This window comes from Euprymna scolopes, chromosome 46 (genome assembly GCF_053919585.1).
Source record: "Euprymna scolopes isolate OS-2025 chromosome 46, ASM5391958v1, whole genome shotgun sequence".
In the NCBI taxonomy this organism is placed as follows: domain Eukaryota; kingdom Metazoa; phylum Mollusca; class Cephalopoda; order Sepiida; family Sepiolidae; genus Euprymna; species Euprymna scolopes.
This window is the reverse complement of record NC_136527.1, coordinates 61,950,150-61,972,799: the sequence shown is the minus strand read 5'-3', so window position 1 is coordinate 61,972,799 and position 22,650 is coordinate 61,950,150. Positions and strand designations below refer to the sequence as shown.

Below are 22,650 nucleotides of genomic sequence, written 5' to 3'. Positions count from 1 at the left end.
AGAACATGAGCCGCCATTTACTATCTACAAGAAATTAACACTAAATACAATTGGTATTGTAATTTTCTACTTTGATAGAAATGTTATTACATTTTGTTTTGAGAGAAAAGTATTAACATTCTGCTAAAATGCCGAAGTTGAAGTTAGAAGAAGAGAATACACTTTCTTGCAATATATGTGGAAGACGTTATTCACAGAAATCAACTTTAAAACGACATATGCGAACACACACTGAAGAGAAGCAATATACTTGTGAAATATGCGGTAAATCATTTTCAGAGAAAAAAAAATTCAATCAACATAAAATAATTCACACTGAGGAAAAACCATATTCTTGTGAAATATGTGGTAAATCTTTTTCGGAAAGAGAGAGTTTAACTTTACATATGAAAAGTCATACATTTATATGTGAAGTGTGTGAAACATCTTTTGCATATAAATCAGTCTTAATGAATCATATGAAAATACACACTGGAGAAAAGCCATATTCTTGTGAAGTGTGTGGGACGTCATTTGCACATAAATGGAACTTAAAAACACACATGAGAATACACACTGGAGGGAAGCGATATTCTTGTGAAATATGTGATAAATCATTTTCAACTCAAGGGAATCTAACAGAACATATCCGAAGTCATACTGGAGAGAAGTTATTTTCTTGCGACGTGTGTGGATCATCATTTACATGTGAATATCGTGTGAAAAGACACTTGAGAACACACACTGGGGAAAAGCCATATGAATGTAAAGTATGTGGTAAATCTTTTTCTGAAAGTGGAAAATTAACTCGACATATTCAAATTCATACTAGAGATCAGACCTATGAATGTGATGGGTCTGGCACATCTGTTGAAGATAAATCAGTCTTACAACATATGAAAATACACACTGGCGAGAAGTCTTTTTCTTGTGATGTGTGTGAGAGGTCATTCACACATAAATCAAGCTTAAATACACACATGAGAATACATACTGAGGAGAAGCCATATTCGTGTGATGTGTGTGGGACATCATTTGCATATCAATCACACATGAAAAGTCATTTGAGAATACACACTGGGATGAAACCATATGAATGTAATGTGTGCGGTAAATCTTTTTCTGCAAAATGGAAATTAATTCGACATGTTCGAAGTCATACTGGAGTTAAGCCATATAAATGTGACGTGTGTGGGAGGTGTTTTGCGGATAAATCAATCTTGCCAAAACATATGAGAATACACACTGGAGAGAAACCATATTCTTGTGACATATGCAGCAAGTCATTTTCCATGAAAGGAAATTTAAATCAACACATGAAAACTCATACTGCAGAGAAGTAATGTTCCTTTTGAAATCTCCTGAACTTCTTTTATACATTTGTCAACATTAAATAGGCATATAAACCAATATTTGTATTTAAAAGTAAGGAACATTTTTAAATATAAACTCCAAAAAAAAAATGTATAAAGTGTTTGCTCAGCAAAGATGTTTTACAGACTCAGTGACCTAAAAATTTTTCTGAATGCATTTTCAATGCCAGTCGATTTGAATTATGATTAAATATCTCTACTTGTGTTCTTAATCATAATTTTAAGAAAATTCCTGAATTAAATGAATTTTCTACGTTGAACTATTTCAGATCACTGCATTGATTTTTCTAAATCACAATTTATTAAGAAAACTATCTCCTAATTTACCACTCATCTACTGTATACAGTTGAATCCCAAACCAAAACAAATATATTAAAAAAACAAACAAGTTAATCATGTGTAACCACTGTAGCCTCTCCAGACTCTAAAACTAGGACTAGGCTTGAAACAGATAACAAAACTTAATTAATATCAGCTTGAAACAAATAATTCTGTTGAATAAGTACTGAATCAAATGTTCGACAATCAGCCAAAGTATTTTGGATTCTTTTAAAATTGTTACAAACAAAAATATTCTTTTAAAATTGTTACAAACAAAAATATTCTTTTAAAATTGTTACAAACAAAAATATTCTACATCTGATAAAGTGTTACTAGCTGCCAATTTAAAATTCTTACATTCCAGATATTGAGTGAAAGTCAGAAATGCGTTATTACTGACCTGGCATTCTTTAGTGCTCTCAAAAGGCTTCATTAAAATCTCACAGACAGCAATGTTACCCCAGTTCCATAAATGAATGAGCGAATATTTCAAACCAAAATGTTCCCAGAACATTGTGACTAGTTGTCATGAACAGCATCAAAATTGATGGGCAACACATGCAATAAAAAAAATTTGCAGGTGATGGCGAGACACTGACGAAAAAAAAAAAAACACTTGATGATCAACTAAAGCCGTATCAAATAAATGAGCATGAAACTATGTGATGTGTTATGACCCTTTGATGTTTTCATAATTTGCCACATCTGGGAATTACAGATTTATTAAATGGGGGCATTATTGACCCAAGATTACCAATTTAATAAAACAGTCGGACGAGAAACATCAGGTCGTCAGTAAATCATAAAATAAATTGATTAAAGTATGTTTGAATTGGCATCGTTTTAAAAGTTCATGTCAATAAATAACACTATGTTGATCATACTTTTCACCTTAGCTTTATTGATATGCATTAATATTAATTATATAATTATATAAGTGATTATGTAATTAATTATATAAGTGATTATATAATAAACTATATAAGTGACGGATTTAAAGTGGCACATTAACTGACATTACTGCACTTTTATACATGGATATCAAGATTAGTGTGCCACTCCACATTGTTACAGATAGATGTAGCCAATTCGAGATGAACTTGTCAAAAATTATATGCATTTCCAACAGTCAAGCAGGACTTTATACCATCCTCAAATGAAAGGAATGATCAAATAATTACACAACATTAAAATGATCAAGTAATCACACAACATTAAAGACGGCAATCATCGGCAGAAAAGAATCAGGGTTGTCTGCTGTTCCCATAGTATTTTTTTTTTCAGGATAACATCAAATGATTTAAGCCATTTCTCATTTATTGCAGTAATGGTTGCTAATGCATAAGTACCTCGATTTTTAATTGATGCATATGAAACAAGGATATTAAAACAACAGATCATATCATTAGCTGAATATAAAAATTTGACAGATACACTTTATAAAGTGGACACCTGTATTTTTTTTTTATTACTTAATGTGTATATTCGTAAGGATTTTTGAGTGTGAAACCATTTAGATGTTAATATGAAAACTCCATATAAAAGCTATTCCAAGTTGTACATGGCCATAGCAAATATTTGACTGCAAAAAATAACTGAAACCTGCATACACTTTGGAGACTACAAAATAAAAGGAACATGGAAGAACCATGAAATGGAAAAAAAATAGATACTTTTAATTATTAAAAAACAAGATCAATCATAATTTAAAATGTCTTCAAAATTAACATTTTGTGAAATGGAATAGCTTCAAATACAGAGAAGAAATGTAATAAATGAATCATGTAGGCAAAAATTCAAAATGATGAGGATTATTGTCTAAATAACATTAATGACATGTCACAAAAGATAAACGTCATGAAACAGGTCATGACACCATGTATAAAAATATTTTTACTTTACAAACGATCACAGTCACTGCAAATTATTGTATTTATTATGCAATTCTTTATGTTGAATAACAGCGAAGTTTATTCTTCAGTATCCAAAATGAAATGCTCAAAATTATTTCTGCCCAACCAACTGTGCACATGTACATCCATTTGTATTAGCAAAAGAAATCGAATATTTTTTGAATTTATCGACCTTTTTTAAGGTCAGATTTTTGCTTCAAAAACATCTGAGTGAAAAAATGATAAAAAAACAGAATTCACATTAATACTGTACTCTGTTTAACTTGCCCATTACTACAATTCTCAACTCACTGTTATATGCATGTGCACATTGTAAAATGCTGCAAACTCAGAAAGTTTGAATTCATTCGCTTTCATCTGCTGATTCATGATGATTGTGTATTCATTTTAATGAATCAATGATGATTGTGTATTCATTTTAATGCTCATAATATTTCACACTGAATGTTTTTACAATGAAAATCATACATGTCAAGTAAACATTACATAAATAACTTTTAATTAAATGTAAGTTTTGTAATCGAGTGGGGAAGTTTTGAAGGTGATTTTTCACACTCGTGGCTAATTCCAAGCTCTTAAATAATCGACTAATATTTCTGAATTCCCTCAGCGTATGAAACCCATTTATTTTACAAGGACTCTCAAAGTATTTAACTTTTACATATCTATGTAAAGTATTTAACTTTTACATATCTATGTAAAGTATTTAACTTTTACATATCTATGTAAAGTATTTAACTTTTACATATCTATGTAAAGTATTTAACTTTTACATATCTATGCAAAGTATTTAACTTTTACATATCTATGTAAAGTATTTAACTTTTACATATCTATGTAAAGTATTTAACTTTTACATATCTATGTAAAGTATTTAACTTTTACATATCTATGTAAAGTATTTAACTTTTACATATCTATGTAAAGTATTTAACTTTTACATATCTATGTAAAGTATTTAACTTTTACATATCTATGCAAAGTATTTAACTTTTACATATCTATGCAAAGTATTTAACTTTTACATATCTATGTAAAGTATTTAACTTTTACATATCTATGTAAAGTATTTAACTTTTACATATCTATGTAAAGTATTTAACTTTTACATGTCTATGTAAAGTATTTAACTTTTACATATCTATGTAAAGTATTTAACTTTTACATATCTATGCAAAGTATTTAACTTTTACATATCTATGCAAAGTATTTAACTTTTACATATCTATGTAAAGTATTTAACTTTTACATGTCTATGTAAAGTATTTAACTTTTACATATCTATGTAAAGTATTTAACTTTTACATATCTATGTAAAGTATTTAACTTTTACATATCTATGTAAAGTATTTAACTTTTACATGTCTATGTAAAGTATTTAACTTTTACATATCTATGTAAAGTATTTAACTTTTACATATCTATGTAAAGTATTTAACTTTTACATATCTATGTAAAGTATTTAACTTTTACATGTCTATGTAAAGTATTTAACTTTTACATATCTATGTAAAGTATTTAACTTTTACATGTCTATGTAAAGTATTTAACTTTTACATATCTATGTAAAGTATTTAACTTTTACATGTCTATGTAAATTTCTACTTTAAAATATATGTAACATATTTCTCTCGTGAATGTTTTTAAACTCGTTATTGTGTTTGTGTTTATCATGTAATATTTTTTGCGCTTTCTCAGCATTAAGTATTGCATAAAGCAACTTTCTTTAAAAATGTATCTTTGAAATTGGCCCCCCCCCAAATAATTTCCCCAAAATGGAACTTTAGGAAGGGTCCTCCGAAAAACCAATCATCAAAAGTTGAGACAGAACAAAGAAATAACAAATAGTTTTGTTATTTTTATAATTACATTTTAACATGTTGGAAATAAATACGTGTAAATGTCATATAAAAAGAATGTGTTCAGAGGCAAAAATAATGTTATTAGCAGTTGAAGGATTGACAAGATAAAGATACGTATAAATGCCATAAATTGAAAAGGCAAAAAGTTAATTTCACCGAAGATATTGACATAAAAGCCAGAACAGAAAAGCAAATCCGGGGTTTTAATAATTTAAATATAATAACTTATCTAATAATACTTGTTCATTTACGCAAACTTAAGTATGTGATAAGAAGAAAAAAATGAAATGATTCATAAAATACTAAACTATTTATCGTTGTGACTGCAAACGTGTCATCAATAATTAATTAGGTCATTTCGTCATAATAATCAATAAGGTCATTTCGTCATCTTTGTGAACTAATTCTGACTTCACTAAAAATGATTTGTGCCAACTAGCATCCTCGATAAAAGGATGATTTTGAGAATATTTCTTGTTTTCATTTTAGTCCACGAAAAGTCAATCGGTGAAATTGTTCATTTTTCAACTTTTGTGTAAATCAAATAAAACATTTTCTTCAACTTTTTGAAAAGCACATTTTAAATAAAAAAAGCACATTTTAAATAAAAAAGCACATTTTAAATAAAAACTTCAAATAAAACTTAATAAAGCATTTATTGAATTAAACTCATTTCAATAAATGCTTTATTAACTGTTTTATTTGAAGTTAATTTAAAATGTGCTTTTTTAAAATTTAAAATGTGTTTTTTTAATTTAAATTGTGCTTTTTTAAAAAAGTTGAACATTTTAAATAAATGAAAAGTTATTTTTTGTAAATGTGATTTGAAAGACTTTTTAATTCAATAAATATTTTGAAATAAATTAATGCAGTAATTATTTGAAAATGTATTTCTTTTTGAAAAGGAACTTTTAAATTGAAATAAACGAAAATGTGTGAGTTTTTCGTTAAAAATAGTAATTATTACTGAGTATGAATGCAAAATAAATGATATTTTTACATGTGATTTCCTTGTTTCGAATCAGAACTCTCCACAAATTAAAACAAATAATGGTGTTCAAATCAACATACTGTTTTACTTAAGATGCTATAATGCAGAAGTGCCAAACCTTTTATCGGCAGTTGAGACATGATGGAAAAATGAAAAACGAAAAGAAATTATTTTAGTGGGTTAAATGTCTTAAAAATTATTTTAAAAAATATTTGTTTCACAATTTTATTTTCATTCAAATTTTTGCGTACATAAAAGTGATAAAAACTTTATTGGGATTAAAAGAAACGATTATTTGATTCAAGTGATAAACAGTTTTCTGCTATTATATGTAATACAAATAAAACACATTTTCAAGTTGAAAAGTAGTTTTATTTTTTATTTTTCAATAAAAACGCACATAAAATGTAATAGTGACAGTTTTCTGATTACACTAGAAAGGAAAACAGGCGACACAATCAAAAACAGAATGGAAACTACTCAAATAAGGCTATTCAGGAAAAGTAAAAAGAAAACAGCAATATGGAGATTCATTAAAAAAGAGAATCACGAAAACGCATGAACATGGCTAAGAAAGGACACTTGAACAGAGAAACAGCATCGCTAACGGCATGACAAAGAATTCATAGTTTTTAAATTAAAACTATTTGTTTAGTAAAACATTTTGTATATACTTTAGAGATAAAAACTAAAACCTGTTTTTGTGAGAAAAACATACAGGGTTGAATGATAAGATTATCACCCTGAAAGAGACATTCATTTTTATTTTATTTATTTTTTTTTTGCAGACCATCTACTAGTTAGCCAGTTGTGTACAAATCTTTAGAGGGATAGGAGCCGTCTATCATGTCTGAAAGTGACACATTGTTGAACAAGCGAGATTGGAGATGTGCCACTGTACAACGCATGCTCTCTTAAGTCAAGTTATGGCAACAGGACCATTGCCAGCACTCTACAAATGCATTGCTGGATTACCAGTTTAGGGTATTTGGTGTGGTTTCCAATGAGGGCCACATCATGCCACCTCACATCTTCGAAGTTGGCTTGAAAGTCAACACCAAAGTGCACCTGGATGTGCTGAAGAGTGCAGTAATCCCCTGCTGTAGACCATGGATGTAGCAGCAAAATGAGGCACACAAGTCCAAAGAGATCCAAGCTTTATTTTTAAAATCATATTTAAAATTTGTTTTTATATTTCACAAAATATTATTGTAGAAACATTTTGGCACTCCATCTTTTAAAAAATTTGTAGACCATTCTTGAAGAAAAATATACTTCATTAATTAACACATGCTTTTTCAATCTCTTCGATTGTATGCAATATTAATTTTACATCTTGCTTGAATATTATTAAATTCCAATATGTTGTTTTCGAGATAGTATATCTCATGAGCATAATAACGTCGCTTACTTTAATGAAATACAACTTGAAAATGAAAATTCGACCTTTACTTTGCAACCAAAGTAATGCGTGTTTCTCCTTGATACCACGCTGACACCAGCCCGTAATAAAAGATATCTAAGCTTGATATCCTTGTCATCAGTGTGATGCCTAGGACCTTCGAAATGGAGCCTAACTTGCTGTATAACTGTTCATTAATTTGGCAAGGTTTGTGCTAGACCAATCCATTTTTGGTGGAAACACTGTGGATGAAGCTGCCATACTAACTCTTATATGTTATAAAGAATAAAAATATTTAAATGCATTTTAATTTCTTTGTAGTGAAGAAAGAAGTATGTTCAGTTTTTATGAGCAGAAAGATTGTTGAGTAGATAAGTGATGGATCACGTTATTACCTCCCCTTCCAAACAAAAACATAAACAGTAAAAAATATATTTCAGTCGGCTGAAAACTTAATATAAAGATAAGAGGTTGACAACTTATATAAATATTAGTTTTTTTTTAATTATTATTTTGCTTGTTTGTTAGAATTCGCAGCTAGAATTTCACTGTGGCATGCTTGGAATGGCATGAAGAAATACGCCTTTACTGTATTTTCGTTCCACGTGCAATAACGTTCTCAACGCACATGCAAATAACATTGGGTTCGTAGATCCATACCTAAATTTGTGAAGCAACAGCACTCAGTCGCTCATCGCTAGCATTGCTGATATAACGATTTTTCTTCTTTGGTCAGAATATCCTAACGATACATCTGGCAACAGATTTTTAATTTTTTTAAAAAACTTGTTTGCATTCTTCTGAGTATTTTTAATGTGCACCCTTTTAGACAAAATTATTTCACAAGATTTTCATATTCTATTTTGCGATATATATGCTATAATAACTTATTTATCACCAGAGAGTTTGAGATTTAGCAACGTTATCAGTTAGAGGCACGTTCTTTATAGCTTCTTCAGCTTATACTGATTTTCGTTTTCTTAATTTACTCTCAATAATCTTCCCTAAATATTTTATTTTGTTTAGCAAAACTTTTCATGTTTCAGTACTCAGCCTGAATTCTAGATATGATGATGCAAAATGAATGCCGATGCTCAAAATGTATAAACATTACCTAAAAATTCACCAAAAATCAGGAAATCAACCAATTTTAATGAAATTTTCAGTATTTATCAAATAATGATCTCAGAATATAATGAACACATTATTTTTATTTAAATCTTAGTGGAAATGTATTATTTTGTTTAAACAAAAAATACCTTTACTAAAGTTATGGTTTTCAGTAGTAAATAAAAAACGCAAGAATTTATTTTTGCTTTTTTTTATATAAATAAAACATCGTAATTTGTAACAATAAAAAAAATTAAATCATTTTTACAGGAACATTGCAAAAAAAAAAAAAAAAAAAGACCCTAAAGTCCGTATTAATGAATTCGATATAACTAAAAAAAAAAAATGAATTTCTCAAACTGCCAATATTATCATTGAATTAAGCATTGTTTATTTAATATTTTGGGGTTGTCCTTTACTCCTGATCTGAAATGGAACACTTACATCAAGTCTGTTGCCAAGGTCGCTGGAAAGATGGTGGGTTCCTTCTACCGCTCCAGAAGATATCTCACTACTGATGCAATTTTCTATCTATATAAAAGCCAAGTACGTCCGAGGATGGAATACTGCTGCCATATCTGGGCAGGAGCTGCTAAAAACAGCCTATCCTGCCTTGACAGAGTACAAAATAGACTTCGTGGCTTAGTGGGGCATGCCCTCTTCTCTACCCTGCAACCTCTCTCCCACAGAAGAGACGTTGCGAGCCTATCCTTGTTTTATCGTTATTTCCATGGCAGGTGCTCGTCTGAACTCCAATCTCTGCCCCCCTCGCCAATCTTTCACGAAAAACACCCGTCTAGCTGAATCCACTGTGAAAAATTTCCCCCACTCTTTATCTGTGCCTAAATCAAAACGTAGATTCCATGAACAAAGCTTCTTTCTTAGAACTGCACGCCTGTGGAACTCTGTTCCGTCTGCCTGCTTCCCACCTTACTACAACTTGGATGTGTTCAAGTCCAACGTTAACAAATTCCTAATGTACCGCCCTCTTAAGTAAACACTTCATTAAATCTCCACACTAACGTACTGTACTTGCAATAACCCTTATCCTTGAGTGGCTTCCGTGTGACCACCGTGTTAAAAAAAAAAATAATATAATAGCAAAAAAATTTTCTTTTTTTTTTAAATTATAAATTTCGCATAATTTTTACATGCAAGATTTTAATGATTTCCTTGCTCGCAGGAATGTGAAACTTTCGGCGTAACATAATTTTTTTTATATATAATATTGAACAATAATTAAAAAAAAATTAACTTAAAAATAGGAACATAGAAAATAATTAAATTAAAAAAGATAAGACTTGATACAAACGTTCAGAATAGGAATGTACGGATGCACGTCTGGAAAAAGAAATCTGACACCCCTACCTCCTTTTACTATCATGACTTCATTTTGAAACAGTGTTTCGATTGGCTGAAATTTTGGGCCTCCTTATAATCATGTTTACATATTTTTTAGTTTGTTGTGTTTTTGGCGAACGGTAAATTACTTGCTATTTGAGGTCTAATTAAGTTTTTTCTGCACAAACAAGGTGTTTTTTTTTTATTATTTGATTCAATATCTTAGGATTATACTTTACTAATTATCTTTGAAATAGACCCAGAAAACTAATATTTATGGATTTTTACAATGAATTTTGAAGTTAAATACTTCAAAATTTAGCTGAATTGGTTAGCTTGCTGTGAAAACATTTTTCATAACTTTTTTTTCACGTCCCTACAAATATTTTTTTTCCCTTTAGGAAATTAACTTTAGTCTTTAATCTTTCAAATACAATTAAAAAGTAGTCGGAAACCTACAGAAAAAATTATGATAAATCGGCTTTCAAAACTAGATCTCCATATTTTTGCCCGTACCAACTGAATTCTTATTTTTCATTCTTTGAAATACTACATTAACAAAACACTTTGTGTTCAGTCTCATTTTCAGTTTTTTATCAAAACATCAACTTAATATACGAACCATCATTGCTTGCTGGAACATGTTAGGATCTGCCTTCAATCCAAACGAAAGACGATTCAGATTAAAAATTATTTTATGCATGTTTATTGTCAGGTACCTTTGATATTCTTCACTAAATTTAACCTAAAGGTTAGCTTCTGGCAGATTAAACCCTGAAAAAAAAAACAACAACTTAGCTTTAACTTTGAGAATATGTCTTTTCAACAGTCATTTAATCTCATCAGAAACTTCAGGACAATCTGATTTTTCGTGTTTACGGTAAAATTCGAGTAATCGACTTTTTCCATTACGCAAATTTTTAAAATCTAGTTAATTCCTCATTTGTTGCCTCCAATGTCAAAAATTGCACTTTTCCTTTCAGTTTAAAAATCAGTGTCACATTTTTTTTTTTAAATCGAAGTCAACTTTTCATTTTGGGGCACAGAAGGAGGAATTACTTGTGAGAAAACACAAGAGGAATTTTGTAATGTGGGGGTCGCCTGGCCCTTTTTTTTGGGAACTGACTTCCTCCACAAATAATAAAAATAAAAATAAGAAATCTTATATGCAACACAAACGGAGGTTTATTTCCAGAATAGAAATAACAAATAATAACAAGTTAAAACATAGTTCTCAATATTTCAGAGTTCTTTTTTTTGAGTTCATATGAAAGATGGAGAGTCTCTTTTTTGTGTTCTTTGAATGTTCAAATTTGTAACATTGACAATATTAATGTTCGTCTGTTAAAAGAGAGTATTAATGCGCGGAGCAGTGGAAATGAAATAATTGATGTTTGCACGCGTGGTAAGTTCATGTGAGAAAGCGTTGAATGAGTCGGAAGAGTTTAAAGAGACGAAAGAATGCTCGAAAGGCTGAGAGACTAAAGAGATAGATTTTGTGTTTGTGCATGTTTATATTCGATTTGATCGGCTCCAAACGAGCTCTAGAAAATCAGTTTTAAAATGTGTCCTAGGAGGAATTCCATTGGACGGAAGACATCACATGGGGTGCTTTCAACTACGTACGCACCTTTGGTATATAAAGGTCACGCCGGAATTTGCGTGGGTGTCATTTTTCATTTTTTTAACACGCCGAAACAATCAATTGCACTGCGCGCCTAAATTGTATTTAACGATTTTAAATTTGAATATTAAACTGTGTCAACTGGCACAGTAACTTTGTAGTGAATCTTTCTGTTTACCTTTTTTCTCCATAACGTTAAGTTTATTTATGGCAAGAATTCATAGGTAATTCACATTAAACAGTACAATTCAGTGTAAAGCAAAATCATTTTCTGAACCAGGGAGTACAAACACTTTCGATTTATTCTATAAATGTTATATTTTAATTCTTCTTGAATTTTAATTTTCATATCTAACATCTTTTTTTTCTATTTGCTAATTGTGCAAAACATATTTTTCTATGTTTACTCGTTTATTATCAAGATATTACTTCCAGAATAGAGTAATAAATTAAAGGTGTGCCTATTTATTTTATATTGACGTATTTTCCTATTTAAAACTAATTCATTTCGTTTGTAAGCACGTACTACACTCACCTTTAATTGAGATTTAGTTTTTACTTGCCTCTAGTCCACCCGACTATGGAACATCTTATGACCTAAACATATTCCATCATATGGAAAATGTTATGACCTAAACATATTTCATCCTATGGAAAATGTTATGACCTAAACATATTTCATCCTATGGAAAATGTTATGACCTAAACATATTTCATCCTATGGAAACTGTTATGACCTAAACATATTTCATCATATGGAAAATGTTATGACATAAACATATTTCATCATACGGAAGATGTTATGACATAAACATATTTCATCCTATGGAAAATGTTATGACCTAAACATATTTCATCCTATGGAAAATGTTATGACCTAAACATATTTCATCCTATGGAAAATGTTATGACCTACACATATTTCATCCTATAGAAAATGTTATGACCTAAACATATTTCATCATATAGAAAATGTTATGACCTAAACATGTTTCATACTATGGAAAATGTTATGACCTAAACATATTTCATCCTATGGAAACTGTTATGACCTAAACATATTTCATCCTATGGAAAATGTTATGACCTAAACATATTTCATCCTATGGAAACTGTTATGACCTAAACATATTTCATCATATGGAAAATGTTATGACCTACACATATTTCATCCTATAGAAAATGTTATGACCTAAACATATTTCATCATATGGAAAATGTTATGACCTAAACATCTTTCATCCTATGGAAAATGTTATGACCTAAACGTATTTCATCCTATGGAAAATGTTATGACCTAAACATATTTCATCCTATCGAAAATGTTATGACCTAAACATATTTCATCCTATGGAAAATGTTATGACCTAAACATATTTCATCCTATCGAAAATGTTATGACCTAAACATATTTCATCCTATCGAAAATGTTATGACCTAAACATATTTCATACTGATAGAAACATAGTTTTATATACTTTCCACCACAACATGTTTTCTTTATTTTCTTTTCGATTTCTTCTTTCAGTCTGTATTCGTGATACGCGTTTTCATCAATGTAATTTTTTAATATTAACATTCCTTTGTTACTTTCGACAGTATAATGTTTGTTACTTTCGACAGTATAATGTTTGTTACTTTCGACAGTATAATGTTTGTTACTTTCGACAGTATAATGTTTGTTACTTTCGACAGTATAATGTTTGTACAAAAAGACATTTGAACGTCATTTAATAATTATCTGATAATTTACATGTAACACACATTCTTAACATTTCTAATCTGTTTTGTATTTTTTCCTGTTCCCAACTTTTTAAACAATAATGTTTTATTTCGTCATACCATTATTAGCATGTTTTGATAAATATTGATAGACACCTACGCTAGGTGTGTCAGAAATTTCGTGAAAATAGTGAATAATTCCATCCCATCTTTCCAAGCTCGAAAAATGTAATTCAAGCCCTAATTTTTTTTCAATTAAAGGAACAAGGACCAAGGTCTCATAAAAAAAAAAAAACAAAAAAAAAAAACAACGTGTTTTTAAAAAAAAAAAAAAAAAAAGGTTTTAAACTTCGGACTTTACAGGTAAATTTCTAAAAAACTTCTTTTTTTTGTTTTAAATTTGAATATATTATTTATTTACCTTTTCTCTTCAATTTGTGATATATAAGACTTTGGTACATTAATTATTTACTTTTTAATAGACATTTCAAAATGGGAGGCGTGAATTATTGGACCCCGTCTTTCCAAGCTTATAACTCATCGAAAAATGTAATTCAAGCCCTAATTTTTTTTTTCAATTAAAGAAGCAAGGACCAAGGTTCCATCAAAAAACAAAAAAAAAAACAAAAAAAACAAATAATGTATAAATAACGTGGTTAAAAAAAAGGTTTTAAACTTCAAACTTTACAGGTAAAATTCTAAAAACACTACGTTTTTTTTGTTTTAAATTTGAATATATTATTTATTGACCTTTTCTCTTCAATTTGTGAGTAAATTAATTATTTACTTTTCGGTGAGTAAATTAATTATTTACTTTTTAATAGAAACTTGAAAATGGGGGGGGCGTGAATTAAAAAAAAAACGTTTGTCTAAAATATTATATTCGGTTTATTGGAAAGAACATAAAATTTCACATTGACCCTGAAAATATCGTAAAAATAGAATCAATAGAAAAATTTTGATAGATTTTTAAAGTTTAAAAATTGAAAAATATTGAGTTCGGAAAATTCATTACTGTTGGGATTAGAAATCCCTGGAATTAAAGTTCGACTCACACATGAGTATGAGGACACATTTCGATAAGTCCTTAATTCGAAATAAGACGAGGCAATGTGCGAAGGAACACAACACAGTTGTTAACAATTTAACAGTTTAATGAGAAAGAAAATATGCACATATATACAAGATGATGGAATATTACAGAACGACCAAAATTAAGTGGATGGAAGAAGAGAAGGTAATTAATAGTTGCGAAAACATATTCCGCTAGACTTATCTGAAGATGAGTCGTGTAACATTATTGTCATGCTCTGCGCTTCCTCGCTCCGTTCGTTGTGGCTCCCTTTCGTTGGCGATATCTCGGTTGCAATTCAAACAGGGCTAGCAGATTCCGTCCTGGGTTGACTGCCACTCACGCTGATTGAAAAGCAATTCGAAAACTGGCAGAGCTACCATCGAGGGTGTGATCCGCAGATCCGGATGAGATGAAAAAGCGGTGAAAAAGAGGCCCCGAAGGGCGCGAGCAGGGGTTTTATCAAACCCCTCACGTGACTCCCAGAGGAGTGGGGATGGCTTCCCTAATCCACGGGCTGACAGGGGTTAAAGCAAATAATCAGCAGGAGCTGTTCACAAATTAATTCCAATACATTCCCGACTTAGGAGAATAATGCTATGAAATTGTCATAGCATTATATTAAGGTGCTTGAAAGTTCAAATAATTGAATGTCAGTTCTTTTAGTTTTTTTGTCTAAGTTTTGAATTTGATCCACTTAATTTAATAAGAACAATTGTATTAACATTTATAATTTTAGCTAACATCATGAATACAGAAAATGGAAATGAACGTACAATTAGAAAAGCAGAAAATTAAAATCAACAATATTTCTGTAAAGCTCCAATACAAATTGATAAGTGACTCCAGCACATCTTAAAAAAAATGTTTACAAAGGAATATGTGATTTGATATGTTCAATCATGTAAGAAAAAACATGCATGTAAAATGTCCAATATACAATCTGGAACACTCGAAAAAACAATCAGTGAATTAATTTACAGACAGCTTAAAGGTAATGTCCAAAATGTTAAGGTTTACAGTCTGATGCCTGTGTTACATTATGTAGTGTACATAATAAATATGTAATTCAAGGGAGGTAAAAATGTATGATAACATTTCCAACTGATCTCCAGTTACCTTCTTTATTTATCTATTTTTATTTTTTTTTGAAAATATATTTAAAAATTAACTGCAATTAAACCGACCATATACTAATAGTATATGTATGGGTCATCAGGGTTATTTAATCTATTTTTTCGTGTAGTTGTTCCTTTTGGTCGCAGTGTCATCTGCTTGCATTTTATTGTCGCATTGGGGCTATCGTCCATGACCGACTCTTCCGTAGTTGAGCTGGAAATATTTATTTTCTCCTTTTCAGGCAGATCAGGATGGTAGTCATGTGTGAGCGATAATTCCAATGGATACAGATGTTTTATAGAATGATTTTGTATCAATCCATCTCCTCTCTTCACCCGAACTGATCGAATCTTATTATCATCTCCTGGGAAAAGTTCTATTACCCTTCCAAGTTGCCAATAAGGTCTCGGTTTTGCTGGATTCTTTATAAGGATCACATCGTTTAATTTGATCCTATTTGAGAAATTAATTTCATGTAGATCTTTACAGCTTTCTCGGAGGCCGAGTAAGTACTCTTCATACCATAGTTCTCGGAATTTTTCTAAAATTGTTTCACGCTCTTCCAAGGCATTTAGGAGATCAGTCCTTGCTGGTGGATCAGTTCCTACTATTTCTGGAGCCTTAGCTCTTACAACAAGTCCATTGTTGACATTTGGACGAAGGAAACAATTGGGTGTTATTATCTGGAGATCATTGTCCGATGAGCATCTGTAAGTAAGGGGTCTTGAGTTTACAGCATTTTGTATATCCGATAGGGATGTCAGAAGATCAAAGTATTTGATTTGGGCTCGACCAATGGTTTTGTATAAACATGCCTTCACCACACGTATCAAACGCTCCCATGTGCTTCCTACCCAGGGTGAGTACAGTGGTATCTTAATGTGCTTGATCTTGTATCTGCTGAATTCTTTCCCGAACGCCGAAGATTGTACATGATGTTCCACCACATCCCCTCCAAGTGCAGCATTAAATGATCTGGTATTGTCACTATAGATGTAGGCCGGTACGCCATGTATGTTGGTAAACCTGATCAAAACTTGAACGAATGCGGCCGTAGACATGTCTTCCACCAGCTCTATGTGAATCGCTCTTACATTTAGGCAAGTGAAGATCAATATGTACATTTTTTTGCACTTCTCATCTTGTTTGACCCACAAATGACCAGTGTAATCTATGCACGTTTGTTGAAACGGCTTTATGAAATTAACCCTGTGTTTTGGCAGATTAGTAAGTTTAGGGTATTTGAACGCCAGGTTGTTGAATTTTTTACATGTGAAACATTTTGACAGCACCTTTTTCACTGCCTGCCTAGCTTGGGGCACCCAAAATCCAGACAGCCTTAATTTTGTTAAAGTCGCCCCTATGCCCAAATGCTTGCATTTCTCATGGCAATCACTAATCACTAGTTCAGTTAAGGGGTGATGTTTGCCTAACAAAATCGGATGAATCAATTCATACTCATAAACTGATGTTTGGGCTATCCTCCCATCCGATCTTATTATTCCTTCTGCATCCAAGAACAGGTTGAGATCCTTAACAAGCTCTGGAGGGTTGTCCTTGGGGTCGTTGAGGTAAGCAAATTCCTTCTGGAAGATTTGCTGCTGCATTGTATGAAAGAGATGTATCCTTGCACAGTGATCCGGATCTGATGTTGGAACATTATGTTTCAGTAAGTCTCTGAATTTAAAGACAAATGCTGTAGCCTTTATTAGCTTTGATAACTTTGAGAAACGCTCATAAGGTATAACCGGTTCCACCATTGAATCTGAAACAGTGGTGTGTAGCACCGCCGATTGAACTATATCCTTGTTTTGGGAACTCAAGCAGTCCAGACTGCTACTAGGCCAATTGATCGGGTTTTCCGCAATCCATTTCGGCCCTGAAACCCAGTACTGCATCATTCGTCGAAATTTGTCAAGGGAGAGACCCCGGGACAAAAGATCTGCCGGATTTTCTGCTGAGGGTACGTACTTGAATTTAATGTCTAAAGAATATTTTTTACTGATTTCTCTCCTTATTTGGTGCACATCCTTAAGTCTGTTTCTGGTGTACTGGCTTTTTGTTTTAATGTTCTCAGACAGCAGCCAGGATAAGACCACTTGGGTATCCACCGCAATAAAGATGTTACTTATTCTTACATGATTGTAAGTTTTTAGTAGATTAGGCAGTAATTTTACAGCTAGGTAGGCTGCCAATAATTCCAGGTTAGGAAGCGTTCTTGACTTCATAGGTGCCACCTTAGACTTGGCAAACACCAGATTTGACTTCATGTTTTGTACTCCGTACACCACAACATCCATAGGCATTCGGTGATGCATCACAAAAAATGCACAGCGTCATTGGACTGTCCTGGTCAAAGGCTCGTCTTGGAAACTTTAAATCACTCAGGCTTGCCAAATCTTCGGCCAGGGAGGACCAACGTTCCCGTAGAGGAGTGGGCACAACATCATCCCAACCCAGTTTTAAGGACCATAACTCCCGCAGGAGGACCTTTGCTCTGACCGTCACAGGGATGCACAGAGACAAAGGATCAAAAACTTTAGCTGTTTGGGACAACATACCTCTTTTGCTATTTACACTCTTGTCAACTTTTGAGTTAGAGATCTGCAGAGTGTCTAGTTTGGGGTTATATTCGTAACCTAGCACCTTTTCCAAATCACTGTTATGTTGAACTATTCTGTTATCTTTCTCCATCTGTGCTTTGAGTAGTCTGCAGTTGGAGTTACATGATCTCAAGTCAAATCCTCCTTTTTGTAGGCGGCATACTGCTTCCCTATAAAGATCACATAGTTCTTCCGGGGAGTTGCTAGTTTTACATAGATTGTCCATGTAAAAATTGTTCATTAACATCTGTGTGCACGTATCATTTTCAAATTGCTCAGCATGGTATCGCAGAACATATAGGAGTATGAAGGGGCTAGCGTTAAAGCCGAAGATCAGTGTAGTGTACCTGAAGCAAAGGAGCTTGTCTCCCTCCTTCAGAAAAAAACAGAATCTGTTCCTATCTTCTTCAGAGTTGAGTCTGATCATCAGAAAGGCCTTCCTGATGTCTGCTAGTAAAACATATTTATTTGTTTTGAACAGCAACAAAAGCTCCATTAAATCGTTCATCAAATTAACTCCCGGATAAGAAGCTTCATTGAGAGAACATCCACCCCGTGTTTTCAGGGAACAGTTGAAAACTGGCCTTATTTTAGTCGTAGACTGTTCATTCGTTTTTATTATTGGCCTGTGAGGAATCCATATGTAATTTGAGAATTTATCAGGTGATACTGAAATTCTTTCTATTATTCCTTCCTTTTCCTGTTGATAAAAGGCATTGTTGTAATCATCATTTAAATTTGACGATTGCAATTGTTTTACTGTTCTATCAAGCACCTTAAGTGCGACTTGATAATTTGAAGGAACAGTCTTGATCTTGTCCTCATGCCAGGGAAGATTTACATAATATGCTCCGTTTTTGAAGTCTATGGATTTCCTAAATTTTTCAATTTGGTTTTTGTCATAATCACTGACAAATTCATTTTCATTCGACAAGGAGCCTAATGAATCCACATCAAACATTTTTTCAATGTTACGTTCGACCGAGCTTTCATCAAACATATATGTCAATGGATCGGGGTAACTTTTGGGGGGGTTCAAGACAAAATCTACACGAGCTTCAGGACATGACGAATAAGCAGTTACCACTGAGAAGTAATTGTTCTCTGCGACTTTTCTTTTTGTTCTCTCTGAGGTTATTTGTTCTTGGTTGAGGAAATGTCGGGTGTTACCCAAAGGTGATATTCCTGTAGCAAAGGACCATGCTCTACCCCGCATGCATTCAATCAGTCGGGCCTCCTTCATGAACTGGATAATATCCACTCCTATAAGCCCCTGCACACGCACGTTGTCGTCACCATCGTCCAGGAAGGCTAATTTGTATTTTAAGGCTTTCAGGTTATCTTTTACCTTTTTAAAATTCTCGATTTTTACGTTTATGTTGAAGTCGTCGTCCACAAGAACTGGTAAGGGCAGAATGCGATCCTTGTCCAGATGGACTCCCACCATGACTTCATCCAACTTCTTTCTTTTCGTGCCCAAGAATGTATTGACTACATATTCCACAGGTGGCAAAGAATCTTGTGAATATTTTAATTTTTCAACTATTTGTTTTGAAAAGTATGATCTCTGGCTACCCGTATCAAACAAGCAGTTGAATTTATGTTTTCTTTTCCCTCTGGACACGGAAATAGATATTATGGGCAATATGAAGGGTTGATTCAGTGAGTGTCTGCTGGCACATATGTTCGTGGATGAAGATGGCTTCTCTTTACTCCCTGCCTCCTGGCAAAGAGGACTCACGTGCCCTCTAGAATTGCATAGCGTACATCTAAAGGGTAGTTTGTTACGTTTTCCTGGGCAATCCTTGCTTTTATGACTGGACCCAGTACATGTGATACACAGGTTTAATTCTCTGCATCTATCTTTCTTTGTCTGGACATCTGGATATTCCCTGCAACGACTAATGTTGTGACCCTCCGTAGAACACAGTTTTCAAAATGTGTGAAGTCTGTTTGCCGTTATGGCAAAGTTTTCTAATGCGGAAGTATTTTTTTCTTCCTTGTGGGAGTCTTTTTTTGTTGTATGCCAGGAACGTGGCTTAGAACTATCCCTATTTGAAGGGAAATGACTATAAGTTTTTTTCATTCCCGTCTTTATCAATGTTTTGATGGCTTCATTATAATTATCGTATATATCGATAAGTGTCGGGTAATTAGTGCCCACTTTGTGGACCAACTCCCTCTGAAGAACGCCTGGTAACTTTGAAAAAACTATGTGGCTCACAAGTTTAAATCCTGGTGTATTTTCTTCGAAAAAATTCAGGTTGTACGATGATCGGAGTTCCGACAAGTCAGCCTTCATTTCGGATAAAAACTGCTTCACATTTGTAAAATTTGGGTCATACTTGGGAGATGCGTCCAGTAGTTGCTTAAAAATTTCGTCCACGATATAAGGTACATCCAGAAATTCTTCAGTAAGCAAGTCTATCGCGACTCCATAGTTACTGTCCTCCAAAGTAAGATGCGAAATTAGCTGACCAGCATATCCAGTTAGGTAGCTTTTTAATAGAGACAACTTCGTCTTCTCTGAGGAGACAGAGTTAACACAGTTGTAGAATTGGGAAAGAAAGTTTTTAAATTCGAACTTGTCCGGTTTGTTACCGCTGAATTTGGCACAAGTTAACCGAGGCAGCGACGCGAGCGTCTGGTTGTTAACGTTTAGAGATCCGGCTGCATCTTTATTAACTGCAGTGTTTGACGAAGATATCTGCATTCTCATGGAATCTAGCTGATTATTCACATCGTTGTAATATGCTCGTTCTTGCGTTTCATCTTCCAGAAAACCGCTCGTTTCAAGGTTCAATTCTGCCCTATAGCATCCTTCGTAGATTTTTTGGTTTAAATTTGCAATTTCTGCTAAATTTGCCCCAATACTCTTTTCGTCTCTCTGAAAACGGACCTCCGTAAGGTCCTCTAAGGATTTTAAATCGTTCAAGTCAAGATTGATTTTTCTCTTAAAGTAGCTCCGAGAAACAAGCAAATTACTGACACCTTTAACTTTTGAAAACTCCATGATTGTGGTTTTATTTATTTATTTATTTTAAATTTCACGTATTATATCGCGATATACGGAGTTATTCCCCCTGTCTATATGCTCTCAGTTGAGACGAACGAGATTCTTGAAGAGCAGAAAGATTTGATATTGCTTGTCTCCCCACGAGGGCAATTAAGTTCTTATATAAATCCCAGAACGAGGGAGCACCACAGTTGGCGTATTCTACCGTTTCGTTTTAAAGGTTATTTCAGTGTTTGCAATAAACGAAGTAAATTTTATCTATTTCAATAATTTCTTCCAGCACGAATATATATATATCTGTATTTTTGGTCGGCGCGTGCTTATGCAGTTGTCCACAGATAACTTTCGGTTATTTCTTTCTCACTCCCCCCTTTTTTTTAATGTGTTTTTACTTCGATACGGAAATATATATTTTTTGTTCAATATAATTATTTGGAGAACAGTTTTATTATCTTTTCATTTAAAATTCAACCCTTAAATGTGTTTTAATTTCCGATTAATTTTCTTTTTAAAAAAAACATCGAAAACTATTTGAACTAATAGGGTATATGAGAGACTGAAAGAGAGGGAAAGTGGTAATTTTAGAAGTCACCATGTGCTTATCAAAAATCTTTTAAACAATCGCATTTAAAAACAATTGAAACATTTACAATAAATTCCCCAAAACAAGTACATAACAAAGATTGTTCCTTCCAATCTGAAAAGAAGAAAATATGGAAACGTATTTCAACGTTATTATCAATGAGAGTTCCAAGTGATAAAGTTCAATTTGTTGAATTAGAAGTACAGTTCGTTCTTTTCTTTTTTTTTTTTAAGAGGCAAAAATGAACGGTGTCCTTGTTTGTTAACAATTCAGAGTTTTTTTCTATTTTTTTTTTAAATTTATTTTTTATACGTTTTTTCGGTGACTTTCTCTCTTTTTTGTTTTTACTAAAACCCACGATACCCGGAATATAAATTTGGGATCGCTTTATATAAATGTAACAATGCACATATTCTTTTTTTTTTCTTTCTCTTTTTTTGTTTATTTTCACTTCACACACCTCGCTATTTCCTTATGTTTTCGCAAAATGTTGGGATTAGAAATCCCTGGAATTAAAGTTCGACTCACACATGAGTATGAGGACACATTTCGATAAGTCCTTAATTCGAAATAAGACGAGGCAATGTGCGAAGGAACACAACACAGTTATTAACAATT

At 32.4% G+C, this 22,650-nt stretch overlaps 1 protein-coding gene across 1 annotated transcript; it reads right to left on the bottom strand.

The window, feature by feature from the left end:
- Nucleotides 1-15,904: 15,904 nt before the first annotated feature.
- Nucleotides 15,905-17,728, bottom strand: LOC145270137 (uncharacterized). The gene has a single exon (XM_080125747.1). The coding sequence runs from the start codon at nucleotides 17,726-17,728 to the stop codon at nucleotides 15,905-15,907; it is 1,824 nt and encodes a 607-aa protein (XP_079981873.1).
- Nucleotides 17,729-22,650: the final 4,922 nt, after the last annotated feature.

Bases quoted from the DNA above. Each gene is read 5' to 3' on its own strand.
- LOC145270137 (XM_080125747.1), bottom strand. From the start codon at position 17,728: ATGCAGTACTGGGTTTCAGGGCCGAAATGGATTGCGGAAAACCCGATC.